Here is a 19103-nt window from a genome sequence, read left to right on the forward strand (position 1 = left end):
GGTTTTGCTCAGCTCTGCTTTACAAATATTCTGTTTACCAAATCCAATCATATGGCCAAGCCCAGAATTAATGAGGTGAGGATATAAACTCCTTCCATAGGAATAGACAAGTCTGGCAATGGTTTGGGGTATATATATTCCTTTTACAGAAAGGGGGGTAAGACATTATTCCTAAAATTTTAATATTCACTTATTTTCTTTTAGTTAGTTTTAGATGTAAGTAATATGCTGAATCGTAATATATTTCTAATGAATGCAATCTATTTGTTTTGACAGATGTCACCAATCCTTTGCAGATAATGTATAGTGTGTCACAAGGACATCGACCTGTTATTAATGAAGAAAGTTTGCCATATGATATACCTCACCGAGCACATATGATCTCTCTAATAGAAAGTGGATGGGCACAAAATCCAGATGAAAGACCATCTTTCTTAAGTGAGTATATAGTTTTAACGTGGACTCTTTGAATTATAGAATTAGTTAATATACTGTGAATAAAATATTCCTTGAAAAATTGTGCAAATTAGATGACTAGCTAGAAGTTGTTTAAATTATTTTCCGACTTATCATAGCATTTATATGAGAGTAACTCCTTCTAGAGCAGAACTGAGAATTCCTAACAAAAAAGAGAAATTGTGTGATAGGAGTAACGATTTCCTTCATATATTTAACAAATATGTCTTGAACCCCTACCACGTGCTATGTATATACTGGAGTAAGCCCTGGGAACAGAGTAGTAAAGAAGACAAACTTTCTGTAGCTAGTTCACATTCTAGTTCAGAAGGCAGAGTGAAAACAAATAAATAAGCAAGACACAGATTGTGACAGTCTTATTAGGAAATAAGCAAGGTAATAGACTAATTAAGGGAGGGAAACAAAGGCCTTTTTTTAGGAGCGAACATTTGAGCTGAGATTTGAAGCTTGAAAAAGAGCCAGTCATTCAAATGCTGAAGAAAAAGTATTCAGCCAAACAAAACAGCAAGCATAAAGGCTCTGAGCCTAGAAGAGAAAAAGCTTTATATTCTCAAGAAACAGTGAGAAGGCCTGTGTAGCTAGAATATAGTAAGCAAGGAAAGGAATTAGATGATATTGGAGAGGTAAGAGAGAGGCTTTTGGCCATCATTAAAAGGTTAGATTTTTATTCCAAGTGCAATGGAAAGCCATTAAAGTATGTTTTGCAGGGAAGTGACATGATCTGTAAGAAGTATAGGTGAAATTCTTACTGCTCTGTGGAAAGTTGATTGGAGAAAGGCAAAAGTAGAAGCAAAGAGGCTCGGAAAGAAACTTTCAGGAATTTTCTAATTGAGGTGGAAATTCTGAAGATAGAAGAGTTACAGAATTAAGATAGTATTTCAGAGGCAGAATGGATCAGACATCCAAATGTAAATGTAGGAGAAAATCTTCATGACCTAGGGTTAGGCAGAATCTTTAAATATGACATCAAAAATAAATAGGATTCATTAAAAAATTTATAATCAGACTTTGAAAACATTGGAAACTTTTGCACTTCAAAAGGTCCTATTGAGAAAAGAGACAGCCAGGCGTTTAGTGTCCACGACTTTAGTCCCAGTTACTTAGGAGGCTGAGGCAGGAGGATCACTTGAGCCCAGGAGTTTGAGGATGTATCATAATAGTGCACTGTGATCATGCCTGTGAAAAGCTACTGCACTCCAACCTGGGCAACATAGCAAGACCTCATTTCCAAAAAGGAAAAAAAAAGCAGAACCACAGACTGGGAGAACATATTTGCATAACATGTATCTGCTAAAGGGCTTGATTCTGGAATATATAAAAAACCCTGACAAGTCAATAATAGGACAGATAGCCCTATTTTAAAATGAGTAAAAGATCTGAATTTCACCAAGGGAGATATACAAATAGCTAAAAAGCACATAAAATGATGCTTAATATTATTAGTCATTTGGAAATGCAAATTAAAACTGCGATGAGTTACCACTTTATACCCACAAAAATAGCTATAATTAAAGACAGAAAATAACAAGTGTTGACAGTGATGTGGCAAAACCAAAATCCTTATACATTGTTAGTGGGAATATAAAATGATACTGCCTCTTTGGAAAACAGTTTGGCAGTTTCTTAAAAATGAAAGATAAATTTACCATACAACCAAGCAATCCACTAACAGGTAACCCAAGATAAATGAAAACATGTGTTCACACAGAGACTTGTATGTGATTAGTGATAGGAGCATTGTTTATAACAGCCAGCAAGTAGAAACAGTCATAATTACTGTTGCTACTACTACAGCAATACATGAATCTGTTGTTCCAGGAAGAGTCCAGGATCCTAAGATAAAATTGAACATCACTAACATATTGGTAGTCTGGACTGGTTCATCTAAGAAGGTAATGTAGATAGCAAAGAGGGACCCATAGTAGAGCTCTGAGGCATTCCAGCACTTAGAAATGGAGAAGAGGAAGAAGAAAAAGAGACTGAGGAAGAGAGGACAGTAGAGAGTATAGTTTTTGTGTCTTGGAAGTCAAGGAGGGGTATAGTCAGACATGTCTAATCTGCCAGGAGGCCAAATGAGACAAGCAGGATTTTCCAACATTGTCATCACCAGTAATCCAAACAAATGGAGTTTTAATAGAGATATGAAAACAGAAGACTGATGTACATTTAAAAAAAAAAGAAAGAAGTGAAGCCAAATATGGACAATTCCAGCAAGATGCTTGGCTCTGAACAGAAGCAGAAAAAAATGAGGTGATAGCTAAAGGATGATATGGGGTCAAAATTTTTTCCTATGGCCAGGCACAGTGGCCCATGCCTGTAATCCCAGCACTTTGGGAGACCAAGGCAGAGGGATTACTTGAGTTCTGGAGTTCGAGACCAGCCTAGGCAGCACAGCAAGACCTTGTCTCAACTAAAAAAAATTTTAAAATTAGCCAGACATGGTGCATTGCCTGTAATCCCAGCTACTTGGGAGACTGAGGCAGGAGGATTGCTTGAGCCCGAAATGTTGAGGCTGCAGTGAGCTATGATCGTGCCACTGCACTTGCACTCCAGCCTAGGTGACAAAGCAAAATGCTGTTTCTTTAAAAAAAAAAAAAAAAAAAAAATCCTGGAGAAAGGTAAGAAACAGTAATAGAATATGTGTTTGATGGTCAAATGATCCAGTAGAGAGTCAGAGATTGTCAATGCAAGAGCTGAGAGAGAGTATCAGAAACAGAATGCTGGAGAGGTAGAGGAAATGGTATTCAGAGTGCAAATGATACTGTTTACATTTGTATGAGTATATGGACACTTTTTTCTACTGTAAGAGAAATGAGGTTGGAGAGATGGATACAAGTACAAGAAGTTTGTAGATCTGGTTGTAGGACCCTGAAGGAATTCCCTCTCATGGCTTCTATTTTCTCAGTGTAGTGTGAGAGCAGATGATCAGCTAGCTCAAAGGAAAGATGGAGTATGGGATGTAAGAGGTTGAAAAGGGGAAGATAAAATACAATGGTCTTACCCCTGCTTTCCCTTTCTAAGTTCAGAATATATTAAGAAAAAGATGAGGAAGAAAGACAGATGGTGGTCAAAATATCAGTTTCATTACTGATAAAGCTAATTGGAGAATGTACCTTTAGATCTGCAGCCAAATGGGCTTAGTAGCGTTTTACCCCTACAGTTGATAGCTTTACCAGCCCACCACAGGCCTCACCCTGCTTCTACATAGGGAAGCAGAAAATGTATGCATTCTTTAGGCAAGCTGACTTTTAAAAGAAGGAGAAAACTGCAAAGGAACCAGATAAGCATGCTGAGTTTTTCTCCAAGATTAACAAATGAGGTAAGTCTGAGGGGCAGAAAGAAGATGGAAGAATTCCTCCTATACTTCTCCTTCCTGAGGATTGAACTGGAAATGTCATCTTCCTGTTGGAAACATGAAGAAAAGGACTTAAGCGTCTCCTCCAGCAGTACAAGATAATCATGTAAGACAGCAATTCTCAAACTTTTAGATCTCAATACTCTTCAAAATCATTGAGGACCTCAAAGAGCTTTTGTATATGTGGGTCATATCTATTAGCATTTACTGTATTAGAAATTAAAACCAAGGAATTTTAAAATGTAGGAATATACAAGAACACGTTCCATTGTCTGTTGAAGCAGTGTTCTTATCACACCTTACTTATGGGCCTCTGGATAAATCCACTATATACTCGTTTGGGGATGACAGTAAACAGGGAAAATAATGTCTTAGTACTAGTTACTTTGAATATAGTTTTGACTTCATGAACCCTCAGAACCACCCCCCCACCCCCGGGGTCCCTAGGCCACACTTTAAGAACCACTTATCTATGAGAACAGTAGATGTATTTGGGAAGCAAAATAGGATTGCTGAGAAGTAGTATTTAGTGTTTAGTTTGGGCTGTTAATCTAGAGAAACTAGTGACCACACTTCTGGTCAAGATGGAGTAACAGGGGCCAATTTGCCCTCCTGCCTGAAACAACCAAAAAACCTAGACAAAATATGTGAAAGAGTGGTTTTTAAGACACTAAATATCAGGAAACAAAGAACAGCAATCTCTGATAGACGGGAAACAAATGAAGTCAGCCTTCCGATTGCCCAGCTTCCTGCCTTGAGAGTTTCTAGATGCAGCATGGGGAGAGGAAACTGAGGTGGAACCCAGCTGACACTCAGGGTCTAGGAGACAGGGATGACAGTGTGGGTAGACCAAGGCAGATAGACTTCATAGGACATTGCACCGGAAGGGAAAAGGTACACAGAGGAAGAGCCCCAGAGATTTGCAGAGGGTTCCTCTCAAGTATTCTGTGGAGCACTGATCAGTACAGCGTGGATAAGTCAGTAAGCCAAAAGCCAAAAACTTCAATGAGCAGAGGAGAAAAGCAGAAGTTTGCAGAGAAGTGTTGCCCAATGGCATGAACTTTAGAGGATCTAGAATTTTCACAGAAAGAAGAAATTACTATTTGGAAATGGCAAAGAGAGGACAACAGAGATATGTACCCTTCCTCATAGCTCTGGAAAGAAAGATAAAATATGAACCCATTACCTTAGCAAATTTTGATTTGTAAATACAATACTGATGAACAATGGATATAAGTATTGAATGAAAAATACAATGCATTGCTTTTTTTAGTAATGAGAACTCAGTTTATTTTTAGACTGTCTAACTAATATTGCCTATAAACATATCCAGCCTTATATCTGACAGTACGGGGTGTATGTGTGTGTGTGTGTGTGTGTGTGTGTGTGTGTGTGTGTGTGTGTTTAATTTATCACATTTCTTACAAAGTACTGTTGTCTGCCTTAGACATTTTTCATTTATAGCCTTTGGGATGCTACTGGTTTTGTTGTTATTGTTAGGTTTTGGACTTTGTTTTTAAATGGAAGCACAACTTTTTTTTCCTAGGATGACAGCTTCCTATTTTCAGTGGGAAGGTACCATCATTGATTTATAAACACACTACTGCCCTATACAGTCCGTCAGTTTTATTTTAAGGCTCTGGTGTATATTGAAATGGTGAAAAGCAGGTTCTGGGAACCTGAAAGGGAAAGGAAGAATAAAAAATCAATAATAGGGAAAGTTTAAGTGTATTCAATGAAGAAATTCTGTCAATACGACCAAATGGAAGAACAAGAAATTACAAAAGGATTTCTAGATACCAGAGTAAGCACAAGATGCCTACTTTTGGATAAACCTACTGAAAAGAAATGAAAAGTTCACAATGAAAGAAATTTTGGTAAAAAAATAAAGGAAGCTTGAAAAACTAAAAGCAAGCTATATTTTTCCTTTTTTAAAAAAAATATAGGTTAACTGAATTAAGGAAAGGAGGAAGATCAGTAAACTTTTGTTGAAAAAGTGACTAGAGAATATACATTCTGAAAATGGATTTAACTGTTCAATTAATGTACATATTAAATGGCAAAGTAACACAGTAGCAGAGAGGAATCATAAATATTCTGTTTTTCAAAAGCCTATCAAAGTATAGTTTACTTACCTTAAAATTTATCTATTCTAAGTATACATTCATTGACTTTTTAGTACTAATAATTTTACAGTTTGCAGCCATTACTATAATCCAATTTTAAAGTATTTCCATCAACCCCCACAAAATCCCTCATAACTATTTACAGTCACTGCCTGTTCTCATCACTAACCCTACGTAACCAGTAATCTATTCTCTGTCTTTCTAGATTTGCTTTTTCTGGATATTTCATATAAATGGAATGATAACAATGTGTGGTCCTTTTGCATCTGGCTCTTTTCACACTTAGCATAATGTTTTTCAAGTTCATCCAGGTTTCAACATGAATCATAGTTCGGTAATTTATTGTTGAATAATACTTCATCGTATGGATGTATCACATTTTGTTGATCCATTAGCCAGTTGATGAACATTTTGATTGTTTCTACTTGTTGCCTGTGTGAATAATGTTGCTATGACTGTTCACATACAAGTCTGTGAACATATGTTTTCATTTCTCTTGGTTAATTATCTGTGAGTAGAATTGCTGGGCTACATGATAAATTTATCTTTAATTTTTAAGAAACTGCCAAACTGTTTTCCAGAGTAGCTACATTATTTTATTCCCACCAGCAATGTATGAGGGTTTCATTTTCTCCACATCACTGTCAACACTTCTTACTTTCTTTTTAATTATATTTTAGTGAGTATGGAGTGATGTCTCATTGCAGTTTTAAAGTGCCTTTTCTTATGATGTCAAGCATCTTTTCATGTGCTTCTTGAAGACATTTGTATATCTCCTTTAGTGAAATTCAAATCTTTTACTTGTTTTTTAATTTTGCTATTTTTCCCATTATTGTCATGGGTCTGTATTTATTGTAGATACAAACCCTTTAGCAGATACATGATATGGAAATATAGTGTACAAGATTGCAGCTTATCTTTTTATTTTTTCTTAATACTGTCTTGAAGTGCAAAAGTGTTCAAATTTTTTGAAGTCCAGTTTTCAGGTTTTTTGTTTGTTTGTTTTGTTTTTGAGATGGAGTCTTGCTGTGTTGCCCAGGCTGGAGTGCAGTGGTGCAATCTTGGCTCACTGCAAGCTCCGCCTCCCGGGTTCACGCCATTCTTCTACCCCAGCCTTCTGAGTAGCTGGGACTACAGGTGTCCGCCACCATGCCCTGCTAATTTATTTTTTTTATTTTTTTTATTTTTTGTATTTTTAGTAGAGATGGGGTTTCACTGTGTTAGCCAGGATGGTCTCAATCTCCTGACCTCGTGATCTGCCCACCTCGGCCTCCCAAAGTACTGGGTTTACAGGCATGAGCCACCACACCCGGCCCAATTTTTAGGTTTTTTTAACAGATTTCATTTTTGATGTCATATCTAAGAACTCTGCCTAATCCAAGATCATGAGGATTTTCTCCTATGTTTACATTTAGGTGTGGGGTCCATTTCAAGTTAGTTTTTATGCGTAGTGTGATATAAGTATCTAAATTTATCTGTTTCCAGGTGTATATCCAACTGTTTTAGCATCATTTGTTGAAAAGGCTATCCTACCCTTTCCCCATTGAATTGGCTTAGCACATTTGTCCAAAAACAGTGTTTTTAGGTTCTCAACCCTATTCCATTGTTGCTTATGTCTATCTTTATGTCAGTAATAAAAGCTCATAAAACAGCTGAATGTCATCACTTTGGGAAGAACTGACTTGAGGCCTTGTACGTTAAATGTTAGCATTTCACTTTAATAATTAGAAGCAATCTGAATTCAACCTATATTTTTTTTCTCTTATGTAGAATGTTTAATAGAACTTGAACCAGTTTTGAGAACATTTGAAGAGATAACTTTTCTTGAAGCTGTTATTCAGCTAAAGAAAACAAAGGTAAATTGCCAAATGGAATGCTGGAAATTAGAAATTTAAACAACTATATATTATTCATGGAGTTTTTTAGTTAAGTGTAGTTTTTAATATATATACTTTTCACAGATATAAGCTACAGTTTTGGAGTGAGAAAATTTACCAGAGACTATCAATACTACTTTTCCTTTGTCACCAAAAGCTTTTCTATTTCATTCAAATGGCCACCTTCAGATTTTAAAGACATTTTCAGGACCAGGCGTGGTGACTCACACCTGTAATCCCAGCACTTTGGAAGGCCAAGGCGAGTGAATCACTTGAGCCCAGGAGTTTGAGACCAGCTGGGCCACATAGCAGGACCCTACCTTTATTTAAAATGTAAAAAAAGAAAAAAAAAAAAAAAGACATTTCCAGAACCCTTATATATCAGACGTAAATTTAAAAATGAATAATCACAACCAGTTGTTTACAATGAATGCACTGAGCCATTAGAGGCATTTGTTTGTTTTTTAATGTACATTTATTTTCCTAAAGTTGTAATGCCTAGAGAATTATAGACGTCTGGGTTCTCGCACTTCTCTTTTAATTTAATGTACATTTTTTTCTGACATTCCTTGCCAAGTTTAACTGTAGAATTTTTATTATATTTGAGACCAAAGTGTGTTTGTTTTTTCATTTTTCCTCTCAAACACTTCATGTTTTATAGACCAAGGTAGCAGTAACAGTTGATATGAATTACCTGGGAGAGCTGTGTTATTTACTCACTCTGATTCTTGTGGGTAGGAACAATTGAAGGGACTATTACTGCAGGGTTGTTTTTTTTTTTTTTCAATATTACTCAAAATTGTTTAAAAAGCAAAGCAACCACAGTTCATTAAGGCAAGTGCTAAACTATGCTTACTTTGCCCTAACGAACTGTGGTTTGTTAGGAGATGTGGGTTTCATTAAATTGTAGTTAATATACAATATAAAAACCAGCCGTTAGCCAAACTCGTGGGGTGTGAACAAGCAAAATCTACAATTTTTATAACCAAGTGATATTGCTTGCCCCTTGTGGCTTGCTGGATCTAGTGACATAACCCTTGGTTTCAAAGGGAAATGCATAAAGGAAGGAACTAAAGAGGAACTGTGTTTTCGTTCTTTTAATAACTTGTCACTGGCTCCACCACTTCTGAGTAGGTAGTGTTTTCCAGAGGATACCAATTTCTCTATTCCTTAATAGAGTCAAAATTTTTTTTTAGTTTGTAAAGATGGGGTGTCCCTCTGTAACCCAGGCTGGAGTGCCGTGACAGGATCATAGCTCACTGCAACCTCGAAGTGCTGGGCTCAAGCAATCCTCCTACCTCAGCGTCTCCAGTAGCTTGAAACTACAGGCGTGGGCTACCACACTCAGCTACTTTTTAAGTTGCCATATTTTTTCCACTTAGGATTGTTCTTTAAAAAAAAAAAAATCTTGTATCGATTCTGTGATACTTACAGGGCAAGAATATCATCTGATTTTTATAGATGAGATAACTAAGGTACAATAGTCTTCCCTTATCCATGGGAGATACATTCTAAGACCCCAGTAAATGCCTGAAACCATGGGTAACACTGAACCCTATGTATACTGTACATACATACCTATGACATAGACATATATACTTTTCCTATACATATATACCTATGATAAGGTTTAATTTATAAGATAGGCACAGTAATACATTAACAATAACTGACAATAAAATAGAACAATTCTAACAATATTCCAGCATCACTATTCTTGCACTTTGGGCCATTAGTACTAAGAGTTGATTAATTAGTAATGAGTTACTTGACCGGCCTAGGCAATGTGGCAAAACCCCATCTCTACAAAAAATACAAAAAAAAAAAAAAAAAAAAAAAAAAAAAGGGCTGGGTGTGGTGGCACATGCCTGTAGTCCTAGCTACTCAGGGCTGAGAAAGGAGGATCACTTGAACCCAGGAGGCAGAGGCTATAGTGAGCTGGCACTCCAGCCAGGGTGACAGAGTGAGACCCTGTCTCAAAAAAAAAAAAGAGTTCCTTGAGTACAAGCACTGTGATCCTGACAGTTGTTCTGATAGTGACAGGGTGGTAGCTTATACAGCATGGATATGCTGGACAAAGGGATGATTCACATCCTGGGTGGAATGGAGCTGTAGGGTATGATGTTTCATCATACTACTTAGAACTGAATGTGATTTAAAACTTATGAGTTGTTTATTTCTAGAATTTTACATTTAATATTTCGAAACCACAGTTGAGCAGGGTAATAGAAACTGTGAAAAGTGAAACCAAGATAAGATGGGGACTACTGTATAGGGAAGTTAGTCACTTATGTACACCTCACACAGTAAGCTAATGTCAGGGCCAACAGTGGAACACAAATTAAATAAGATTCTTCATAAAGAAATTTCTGAGCTAGGTGTGATGGTACATGCCTATAGTCCCAGTTACTCTGAAAGCTGAAGCAGGAGGATCGCTTGAGCCCAGGAGTTCCAGTCCAACCTGGGCAACATACCAAGACCCTGTCTCTTAAGAAAAAAAATTTCTGAAAGCCAAGATTAGTAGGGAAATTTGTTTTGAGTTTCCTACATTTTTTCAGCTCTTGGAAGCAGCTCCCATAATTTATGTTTTCCTAGGTAATTGGCTTCTATATCTTGAATAATAAACACTGAACAAAAATAGGTTTTTTTCAACTCATTTCTTCTTAGGGACTGATTCACTAGTTCACAAGTAATTTGAATTATCATAACTGATCATTTATGAAAAAGTGTTACTAATTCAAGGATATTGCATTATCAGAAATGTTTTGGCAAATTTTATAAGCACAGAAAAACCTTACATAACAGAGACAAAACCAAAAACTCATTTTAAAGGGTCATATAACAGTATATTTATAGATGTTTTTTGAACTGCTGTGTATAAAGCCCTGTGCTAGGTACATTATATACACAGATGAATAGGAGTAATTTCCTCCTGAAGTTCCTTAGCCATGTAAATGGAGCATGCAGTCATAAATGTGCATAATGGATGGCTGGGTGTGAATTCACCAGTTTCCAAATTCTGAAGAATAGTTGGCATTATGATGGTCTGGGGAAGAAAATGATTGATAGGTTTTTAAATCGCTGAATAGTGATGGAAACTAATCCAAGTCTAGCTTATATAGACAGGAATAAATCACTTAATTTTAACACAAAAGAATAGTATTTAAGTAAATCATCTACTCAGCAGCTACCATTTATTGAATGCTTACAAGTAATGTTAGGGCCTTTTTGCATATATTACTTTTCATTTTCCTTACAGTAATCCTTCAAAATAGGTATTTTTATCTCCAGTGTACAGATAAGTAAACTGAGATTAAATCTAATGTCCCACGTCAAACAGATGTGGGAATCTAAATCACATCTGATTGGCTCCATGGCCCCGCCATTCCATTATTGACACTCTACCTCCTTTACTTAGTCTAAGCCTCAATCTCTTAACTATAAAATGAAAATAATAATACTTACAGGCACAGTGCCTAAAATGTGGTAAATACTTTATTATAGATAGACATACAATCACACTCCCAAAAATTTATTAAGTACCTAGTTTATACCAGTTATTTCGTATTTATAAGCTCAATCTCTAGAACCATCCTGCATGTAGGTATTATTAGATTTTAAGGATGAAGCTCTGAGACACTGAGAGAAGGTAACCAATTAATATTAGGTAAGATTCAAAGTCTGTGTTTCTAAAGTTATTTCCCTTGTTCTACACTGTCTCTTCCTTCAGTTATATGTTATATTCCCAACTCTTTATATTTTCTTGCCATGTATTTTGCACAAACATATAAAATGTGTTAATTTGATTGTATTTTACTTCTATAATTTCCTAATCACCTCCAGTTAAAGTGTATATGCATTTATGTATTCATTCCAGTTACAGAGTGTTTCAAGTACCATTCACCTATGTGACAAGAAGAAAATGGAATTATCTCTGAACATACCTGTAAATCATGGTCCACAAGAGGTAAAAAAAAAAAAAAAGTTACATTAAACTCAAAATGTGAGAAGAATTTGAAAAAATCATTTGGTCTAAGCCGTTCTTTTATAGAAGGAAAACTAAAGCCCAAGTAGCTTTTAGGATTTGTTTGGTAGCTCATGGCAATCTCCAACTTGAAACCCAGCTCTACTGATTCTCAGTTCATTTTTCATCCCATCAAATCACAATGATTGCTTTTTTGTTTGGCATTGAGTTCTGTCGCTGTCATTGGTTTATACAATAAATGACGTCCCAGGGTAGTATGTAGGCAAATCATTGATTACAGTTTTAACACTATATTTATGCTACCTTGTTCTTACCTCTTATCATAATTAATGAGAGGCTAACATTGCTGCCCAAGAAGAAAGATTTCTTTAGTAGCATTCAGTCAGACTTATATTAGTCTGAATTAGTAATTTCTTTTAAGAATGTATATGTATGTTCATTTTACAGAATCAGAAAAGTAACATAGATTGAGCATCCCTAATCCAAAAATCCAAAGTGCTCTACAGTCCAAAACTTTGAACACCAACATGATGCTGCAAGTGGAAAATTCCACACTTGTGTTAGTCTGTTTAGTGTTGCTATAACGAAATACCTGAGACTAGGTAATTTATAAAGAAAAGAGGTTTATTTGGCTCACAATTCTGGTAGCCAGAAAGTTCAGGATTGGGCAGCTGAATCTGATGAGGGCCTTAGGCTGTTTACACTCATGTTGGAAAGTAGAAGGGGAGCAAGCTATGCAGAGAAATCACATGGTGAGACAGGATGCAGGAGAGTGAAAATGAGGAAGTCAGGGTCTTTAACAGCTTGCTCTCTCAGGAATCCATTCACCACTTATAGAATGGCACCAAGCTATTCATGAAGGATCTTCCCCCATGACCCAAACACCTCCCATTGAGCCTCACCTCTGAACACCACCACATTGGGGATCAAATTTTAACATGAGATTTAGTGGGGACAAATAAACCATATCAAACCATAGCAACATCTGACCTCATATGATGGGTTGCAGTCAAAACACTGTTTCACAGGTGGGCACAGTGGCTCAAGTCTGTAATCCCAGAACTTTGGGAGGCCAAGGTGGGTGGATCACTTGAGGTCAGGAGTTCGAGACCAGCTGGCCAACATGGCAAAACCCCATCTCTACTAAACATACTGGGCATGGTGGCCCATGCCTGTAATCCCAGCTACTCGGGGGGTTGAGGCAGGAGAATTATTTGAGCGAGCCAAGATTGCACCACTGCAGTCCACCCTGGGTGACTCCATCTCAAAAAAAAAAAACTTTGTTTCAGGCACAAAATTATTTTAAAATATTGAATTAAGTTACCTTCAAGCTGTGTGTATAATGTATATATGAAACATAAATGAATTTTATATTTAGACTTGAGTCCCATCCCCAAGATATCTCATTATATATATACAAATATTCCAAAATCTGAAAAAAAGTCCAAAATTCCAAACACATCTGGTTCCAAGCATTTCAGATAAGGGATACTCAACCTGTAGTATCTTCAAAACTAACCTTAAAAATAGTACATCACTTTTTTAATCACTTGATGTACAGTATTTCATTTGATCCTTGAGCCCATTCGTGCATATTTTTAAATAGACAGTGCGGATAATACAGCCAAAAATCTGAGAGCCAGAGAGTTTAATTTAAATGCCTTACTGAAAGTTAGCTAGTAATTCCATGACAGAGCTAGGAGTAGAGTTCTCCATTACTTTTTCCATGGCTTCCTGTGCCTGCATGTGGAAGGAACCTGAGGTGCTGAGAACAGGCATTTCTAAATCTGTAGGAGACCAGACTTGCAGATACCAAATTTCTCATTCACTATTCTAGTTACTGGCCACAGCCTCTGAGATCATGTAGAAAATACTGAAAAAAATAATTATTCTGATGTCACATTATTCCCCTATTTCCCCCATTTGTGTTAATTAAGAAAATAAGTTTATCTTTGTTGGTTATTTTATAGATGTATGTGTTTCTTTAATTTTGTAAAGTATAATTTTTAGTACTTTTGTAGGCTGGGCACAATGGCTCACACCTGTAATCCCAGCACTTTATGTGGCCAAGGCTGGTGGATCACTTGATTGCAGGAGTTTGAGACCAACCTGGGCAATGTAGCGAAACCCCATTTCTACAAAGAATACAAAATTTAGTGTGGTGTGGTGGTGTGTACCTATAATCCCAGCTATTCAGGAGGCTAAGGTGGGAGGTTCACCTGAGTTCAGGAGGGCAGGGCTGCAGTAAGCCTAGGTTGTGCCACTGCACTCCAGACTGGGCAACACAGTGAGACCCTGCCTCAAAAAAAAAAAAAAAATTAGTGGTTTTTATCTTCATTTGTGATAAGCCACAAACAAGAACTATTTAGAAATTAAAGCTCTATAATTTTTATTAACCTAAACCCTTTATTTTCTATTTACTTTAGGAATCATGTGGATCCTCTCAGCTCCATGAAAATAGTGGTTCTCATGAAACTTCAAGGTCCCTGCCAGTTCCTCAAGACAATGATTTTTTATCTAGTATGTAAATTTTCCAATCATTATTTACTTGCAAGTCTTCCATTTTCTTTCAAGATCATATTTCTGGCAAGCAGTCATGATTTCTATGGAACTTTAATTTGCATTTATAACTCATGTTTTAAAGTGACAGAGTCTAAAGATATGAAAAAATAGTAGTGTGATATTCAACAAATACATTTAAGTTTTAAGGCATTATGTTTGGCCAGGCGCAGTGGCTCACACCTATAATCCCAGCATGTTGGGTGGCCAAGGTGGGCAGATCACCTGAGGTCAGGAGTTCAAGACCAGCCTGGCTAACATGGTGAAATCCCATCTCTACTAAAAATACAAAAATTAGCCAATCATAGTGGTGGGTACCCATAGTCTCAGCTACTTCGGAGGCTGACACGGAAAGATTGCTTGAACCCGGAAGGGAGGTTGCAGTGAGCCGAGATTGCACCACCGCACTCCATCCTGGGTGACAAAGTAAGACTCTATGTCAAAAAATAAATTTTTTTAAAAAGGCATTATGTTAGACACTGCCAGAAAATGTCCACAAAAAAAATCTCTTATAAGAAAAAGAAGTGTTTCTAAATAACTATTATATGAGATGGAAAGTGATATAAGAGAGACATAGATCTAGAGCTATGGTAGTGTGGGAAGAGTAACACTGTACAAAGGACTTGCACAACAACTTTGTGAGAGAAATGTCCTCATTTTACAGATTTAAGGACTCTGGATCACATTGCTAGTAGCTGGCACATCTCAGACTTTTGATAAATACTATCGTGTCACTCTACTGTACCATGTTGTCATCATGAAATTATTTCTGGCTGAAGGCTGGATCTGTAATAACAAAGGATAGGCATTCCAGGGAAAAGGAACAACATACAGGTACAGAAGCAAGAACATACAGAGAACAGTGAGTAATTTGGCTTAGCTAGTAAAGAAGATGAATGAAAGAAGATAAAAGCTAAGTAGATTGGAGTCATATCATCAGGAATTCTAACCTTCAGCTAAACTATTTGGACTTTTTTACTTCAGTAGGAAGCAACTATTGTAATTTTTTGAGCAAGGCAGTGACATAAAATTTTTTACTTTGGGAAGATTCATTCTGGCTGGAATGTGTAGGATATTTTGAAAGGAAAAGGAAACTTGAGATGGCGAGATCAGTTAGGAGACTATTACTGTAGTACCCATGAGAGATTATTAAGAACCGATATAGAGTGAAAGAAAGGAGGGGTGGTATATGAGATGTTATAAACAACTAGATGATAGGACTTTGTAACTTTTCACTTATAGGAGTGATGAGAGAAAAAAGCGGTAAAGCCAAATAAATTGTTAAGCCTAGGGACTGGGAGAATGTTGGTGCCATTAAAAGAAATAGAAGTTAAAACAGGTTGCGTGCGGTGGCTCACACATGTAATCCCAGAATTTTGCAAGGCCAAGGTGGGCAAATCACTTGAGGCCAGGTGTTCAAGACCAGCCTGGCCAACATGGCAAAACCCTATCTCTACTAAAAATACAAAAAAATTAGTGGGTATGATGGTGCACACCTGTAATCCCAGCTCCTCGGGAGGCTGAGGCACAAGAAACGCTTGAACCCAGGAGGCAGGGGTTGCAGTGAGCTGAGATTGCGCCACTGCACTCCAGCCTGAGTGACAGAGCAAGACTCTGTCTCAATTAAAAAAAAAGAAGAAGAAGAAGTTAAAACAAGTTTTAGAGTTAAGAAACATTACACTTTCAATGTTTTTTGTTTTTAATTTGAGGTACTAGGAGCACACAAAGGGTTGATGTCCAGAGGGCTTTTGAAAATATAAGATTAAGGTTCACGGCTGGGTGTGTTGGCTCACAACTGTAATCCTAGAACTTTGGTAGGCTGAGACGGGCGGATCACCTGAGGTCAGGAGTTCGAGACCAGCCTGGCCAACATGGTGAAATCCCATCTCTACTAAAAATACAGAAATTAGCCAGTTGTGGTAGCATGGAACTGTAATCCCAGCTACTTGAGAGGCTGAGGCAGGAGAATCTCTTGAACCTGGGAGGTGGAGGTTGCAGTGAGCTGAGATCGCAACCATTGCACTCCAGCCTGGGTGACAAACTCCAAAAAATAAAAAATGGGGGGGGGAGGGAGGGAGGGAAGGAAGGAAGGAAGGAAGGAAGGAAGGAAGGAAGGAAGGAAGGAAGGAAGGAAGGAAGGAAGGAAGGAAGGAAAAGAAAGAATATATAAGGCAAAAGTTCAATGAAGACAGAAAATGTAATTGTGTGGATTGGGGAATAGAGGCGATGATTAAATCCCTGAGGCTGAGTGGGATTTCCAGAAGAGAAAGTAGAAAGACAGACATCATATATAGATTTAGAGAACATACTTAAACTTCAGAAGGAGTAAGAAGACACAGGAAAAATATGGGACTATGTGAAGAAGTAAAATTCTATGATTTATAATTTACATAGGACAGACAATTGCTGACAGAAATTGTAGTGAAAGCATTCCATATAAACCCTTTTTTGTTTTAAGAAATATCTACTTGCAGAATTCGGTTTCTGAACTAGCCTTAATATTAGTGGAAACTAAAGACATTGGAGCCTACCTTCTGTCTGCTCAGATGTTGACATGTTAGCCAATAGGAACTTCTAAGGCGTATTCCACCTCTAATGAAGATGTTGTATTTTGTAGGAAAAACTCAACACTGTTCTTTTATGATGCTGCATCGCTGTCCTGGAAATCACAGTTGGGACAGCACCATTTCTGCGTCTCAAAAGGCTGCATTCTGTGATCACAAGACCACTCCATGCTCTTCAGCAATAATAAATCCACTCTCAACTGCAGGAAACTCAGGTAAATATTTACTGTGAAACACCTTGTAAGTGATGCCATTTAGCTTACATATTTATGTTCAGTGGGTTTACCATACAGTGAGATTTATTTGTCTTTATTTCCTCAATATGATAAATACATACCTTCTTAAGTAGGAAAACAAATCCCAGGAGATGGGAACGATGACATGGCCCAAATGGTGTTCTGTGAACATCTAAATAGGGAGGCAGTACTAAGAGGAGGTATTAACATATTACTAATTAACAAATTTGCAGGTATCTTTTAAATTTGAAACAAAATGGACATTAAACAAAACTGAACAAATCCTAGAAGATGGGAATGACGACATAAAGTGGTTTTTGCCCCATGATTTATACCATATAAAAAGGCAATGCCTTTTCTGGGGAGTGAGGGGGAGATAGCCCAAATCTCTGAGTGTTTCCTGAAAAATGATAGCATTCCCCCAAATACTGGTGTTCCATATTGGCACAATCATAGGAAAATTAGGTTTTATGCTTTATTGATTTTTCATGGAATTTTACTTATTGCTATGTATCTGTCCTCACCTTTTAAATATTCATTCCTTGCTCTTTTTCAGAACGTCTGCAGCCTGGTATAGCCCAGCAGTGGATCCAGAGCAAAAGGGAAGACATTGTGAACCAAATGACAGAAGCCTGCCTTAACCAGTCGCTAGATGCCCTTCTGTCCAGGGACTTGATCATGAAAGAGGACTATGAACTTATTAGTACCAAGCCTACAAGGACCTCAAAAGTCAGACAATTACTAGACACTACTGACATCCAAGGAGAAGAATTTGCCAAAGTTATAGTTCAAAAGTTGAAAGATAATAAACAAATGGGTCTTCAGCCTTACCCGGAAATACTTGTGGTTTCTAGATCACCATCTTTAAATTTACTTCAAAATAAAAGCGTGTAAGTGACTGTTTTTCAAGAAGAAAAGTCGTTTTATAAAAGGATATTTATATCTCTGTTGCTTTGACTTTTTTTTTTAATATAAAATCCGTGAGTATTAAAAGCTTTATTGAAGGTTCTTCTTTGGGTAAATATTAGTCTCCCTCCATGACACGGCAGTATTTTTTATTAATTAATACAAGTAAAAAGTTTGAATTTTGCTACATAGTTCAATTTTTTATGTCTCTTGTTAACAGAAACCACTTTTAAAGGGTAATAATTATTATTCTTGTTCATAACAGTGCCTTAAGGTATGATGTATTTCTGATAGAAGCCATTTTCACATTCATGTTCTTCGTGGATTATTTGTTACTCGTCTAAGATGCAATTTGATTTTATGAAGTATATACTGTTTTACCCACCAGAAACAGTACAGAATCTCTGCCCTAAAATCCCAGGCTTAATTGCTCTACAAAGGCTTATTAATTTAAAACTCCATTAATAGGATTACATTTTAAAGTTTTATTTATAAATTCCCTTTAAAAAAGATATTTCAAAGGTAAAACAATACAATACAAAGAAAAAATAAATATATTAATACTGGCTGTCTGTCTCCATTTTTAACCTCAGCCTTCCCTACTGTCACCAACAACCAAGCTAAATAAAGTTAACAGCCTGATGTTTATCCTTCTGTCCCTTTCTTCCTGCTTATATTTAGAACATATGCTCATTTGGGAAAGGATCTTTTCTACATATTATTATTATAATAATACATCATACTGCAACCTGCTTTTTGCATTTAATAGTATAGCCTTCCAGATCAGATATGGCTCTAACTTACTCTTTTTACTTGCTGCCTAATACCCACACTGTTTTTATTTTCTTAACTTGTCCGTATCAAATTTAACCCAGACAATAAAAGTACAGTGTGAGCACTTTTTTGGTTAATGGGTTATATTACTATATGAGAACTTACAAGGAATAATAGCCGTTATCTGAAACCGCATAGCAAAGTCAGCAGAAAGTGAGATACAGAGTAAATTTGAAAAGATGAA

The 19103-nt window shown here is 36.8% G+C and overlaps 1 protein-coding gene across 1 annotated transcript in view; it reads left to right on the top strand.

Annotated features, from left to right (window-relative positions):
• Nucleotides 1-18697, top strand: part of RIPK2 (receptor-interacting serine-threonine kinase 2) — a 37696-nt gene extending 18999 nt beyond the window's left edge. The window contains exons 6-11 of the mRNA XM_011982599.1: nt 277-438; nt 7729-7814; nt 11713-11802; nt 14247-14340; nt 16997-17158; nt 17736-18697. Coding sequence (XP_011837989.1) covers nt 277-438; nt 7729-7814; nt 11713-11802; nt 14247-14340; nt 16997-17158; nt 17736-18073 — 932 coding nt within the window. The 3' untranslated portion in view covers nt 18074-18697. The remainder of the gene's footprint in view (nt 1-276; nt 439-7728; nt 7815-11712; nt 11803-14246; nt 14341-16996; nt 17159-17735) is intronic.
• Nucleotides 18698-19103: the final 406 nt, after the last annotated feature.

This window comes from Mandrillus leucophaeus, unplaced genomic scaffold (genome assembly GCF_000951045.1).
Source record: "Mandrillus leucophaeus isolate KB7577 unplaced genomic scaffold, Mleu.le_1.0 Scaffold1056, whole genome shotgun sequence".
Lineage (NCBI taxonomy): Eukaryota > Metazoa > Chordata > Mammalia > Primates > Cercopithecidae > Mandrillus > Mandrillus leucophaeus.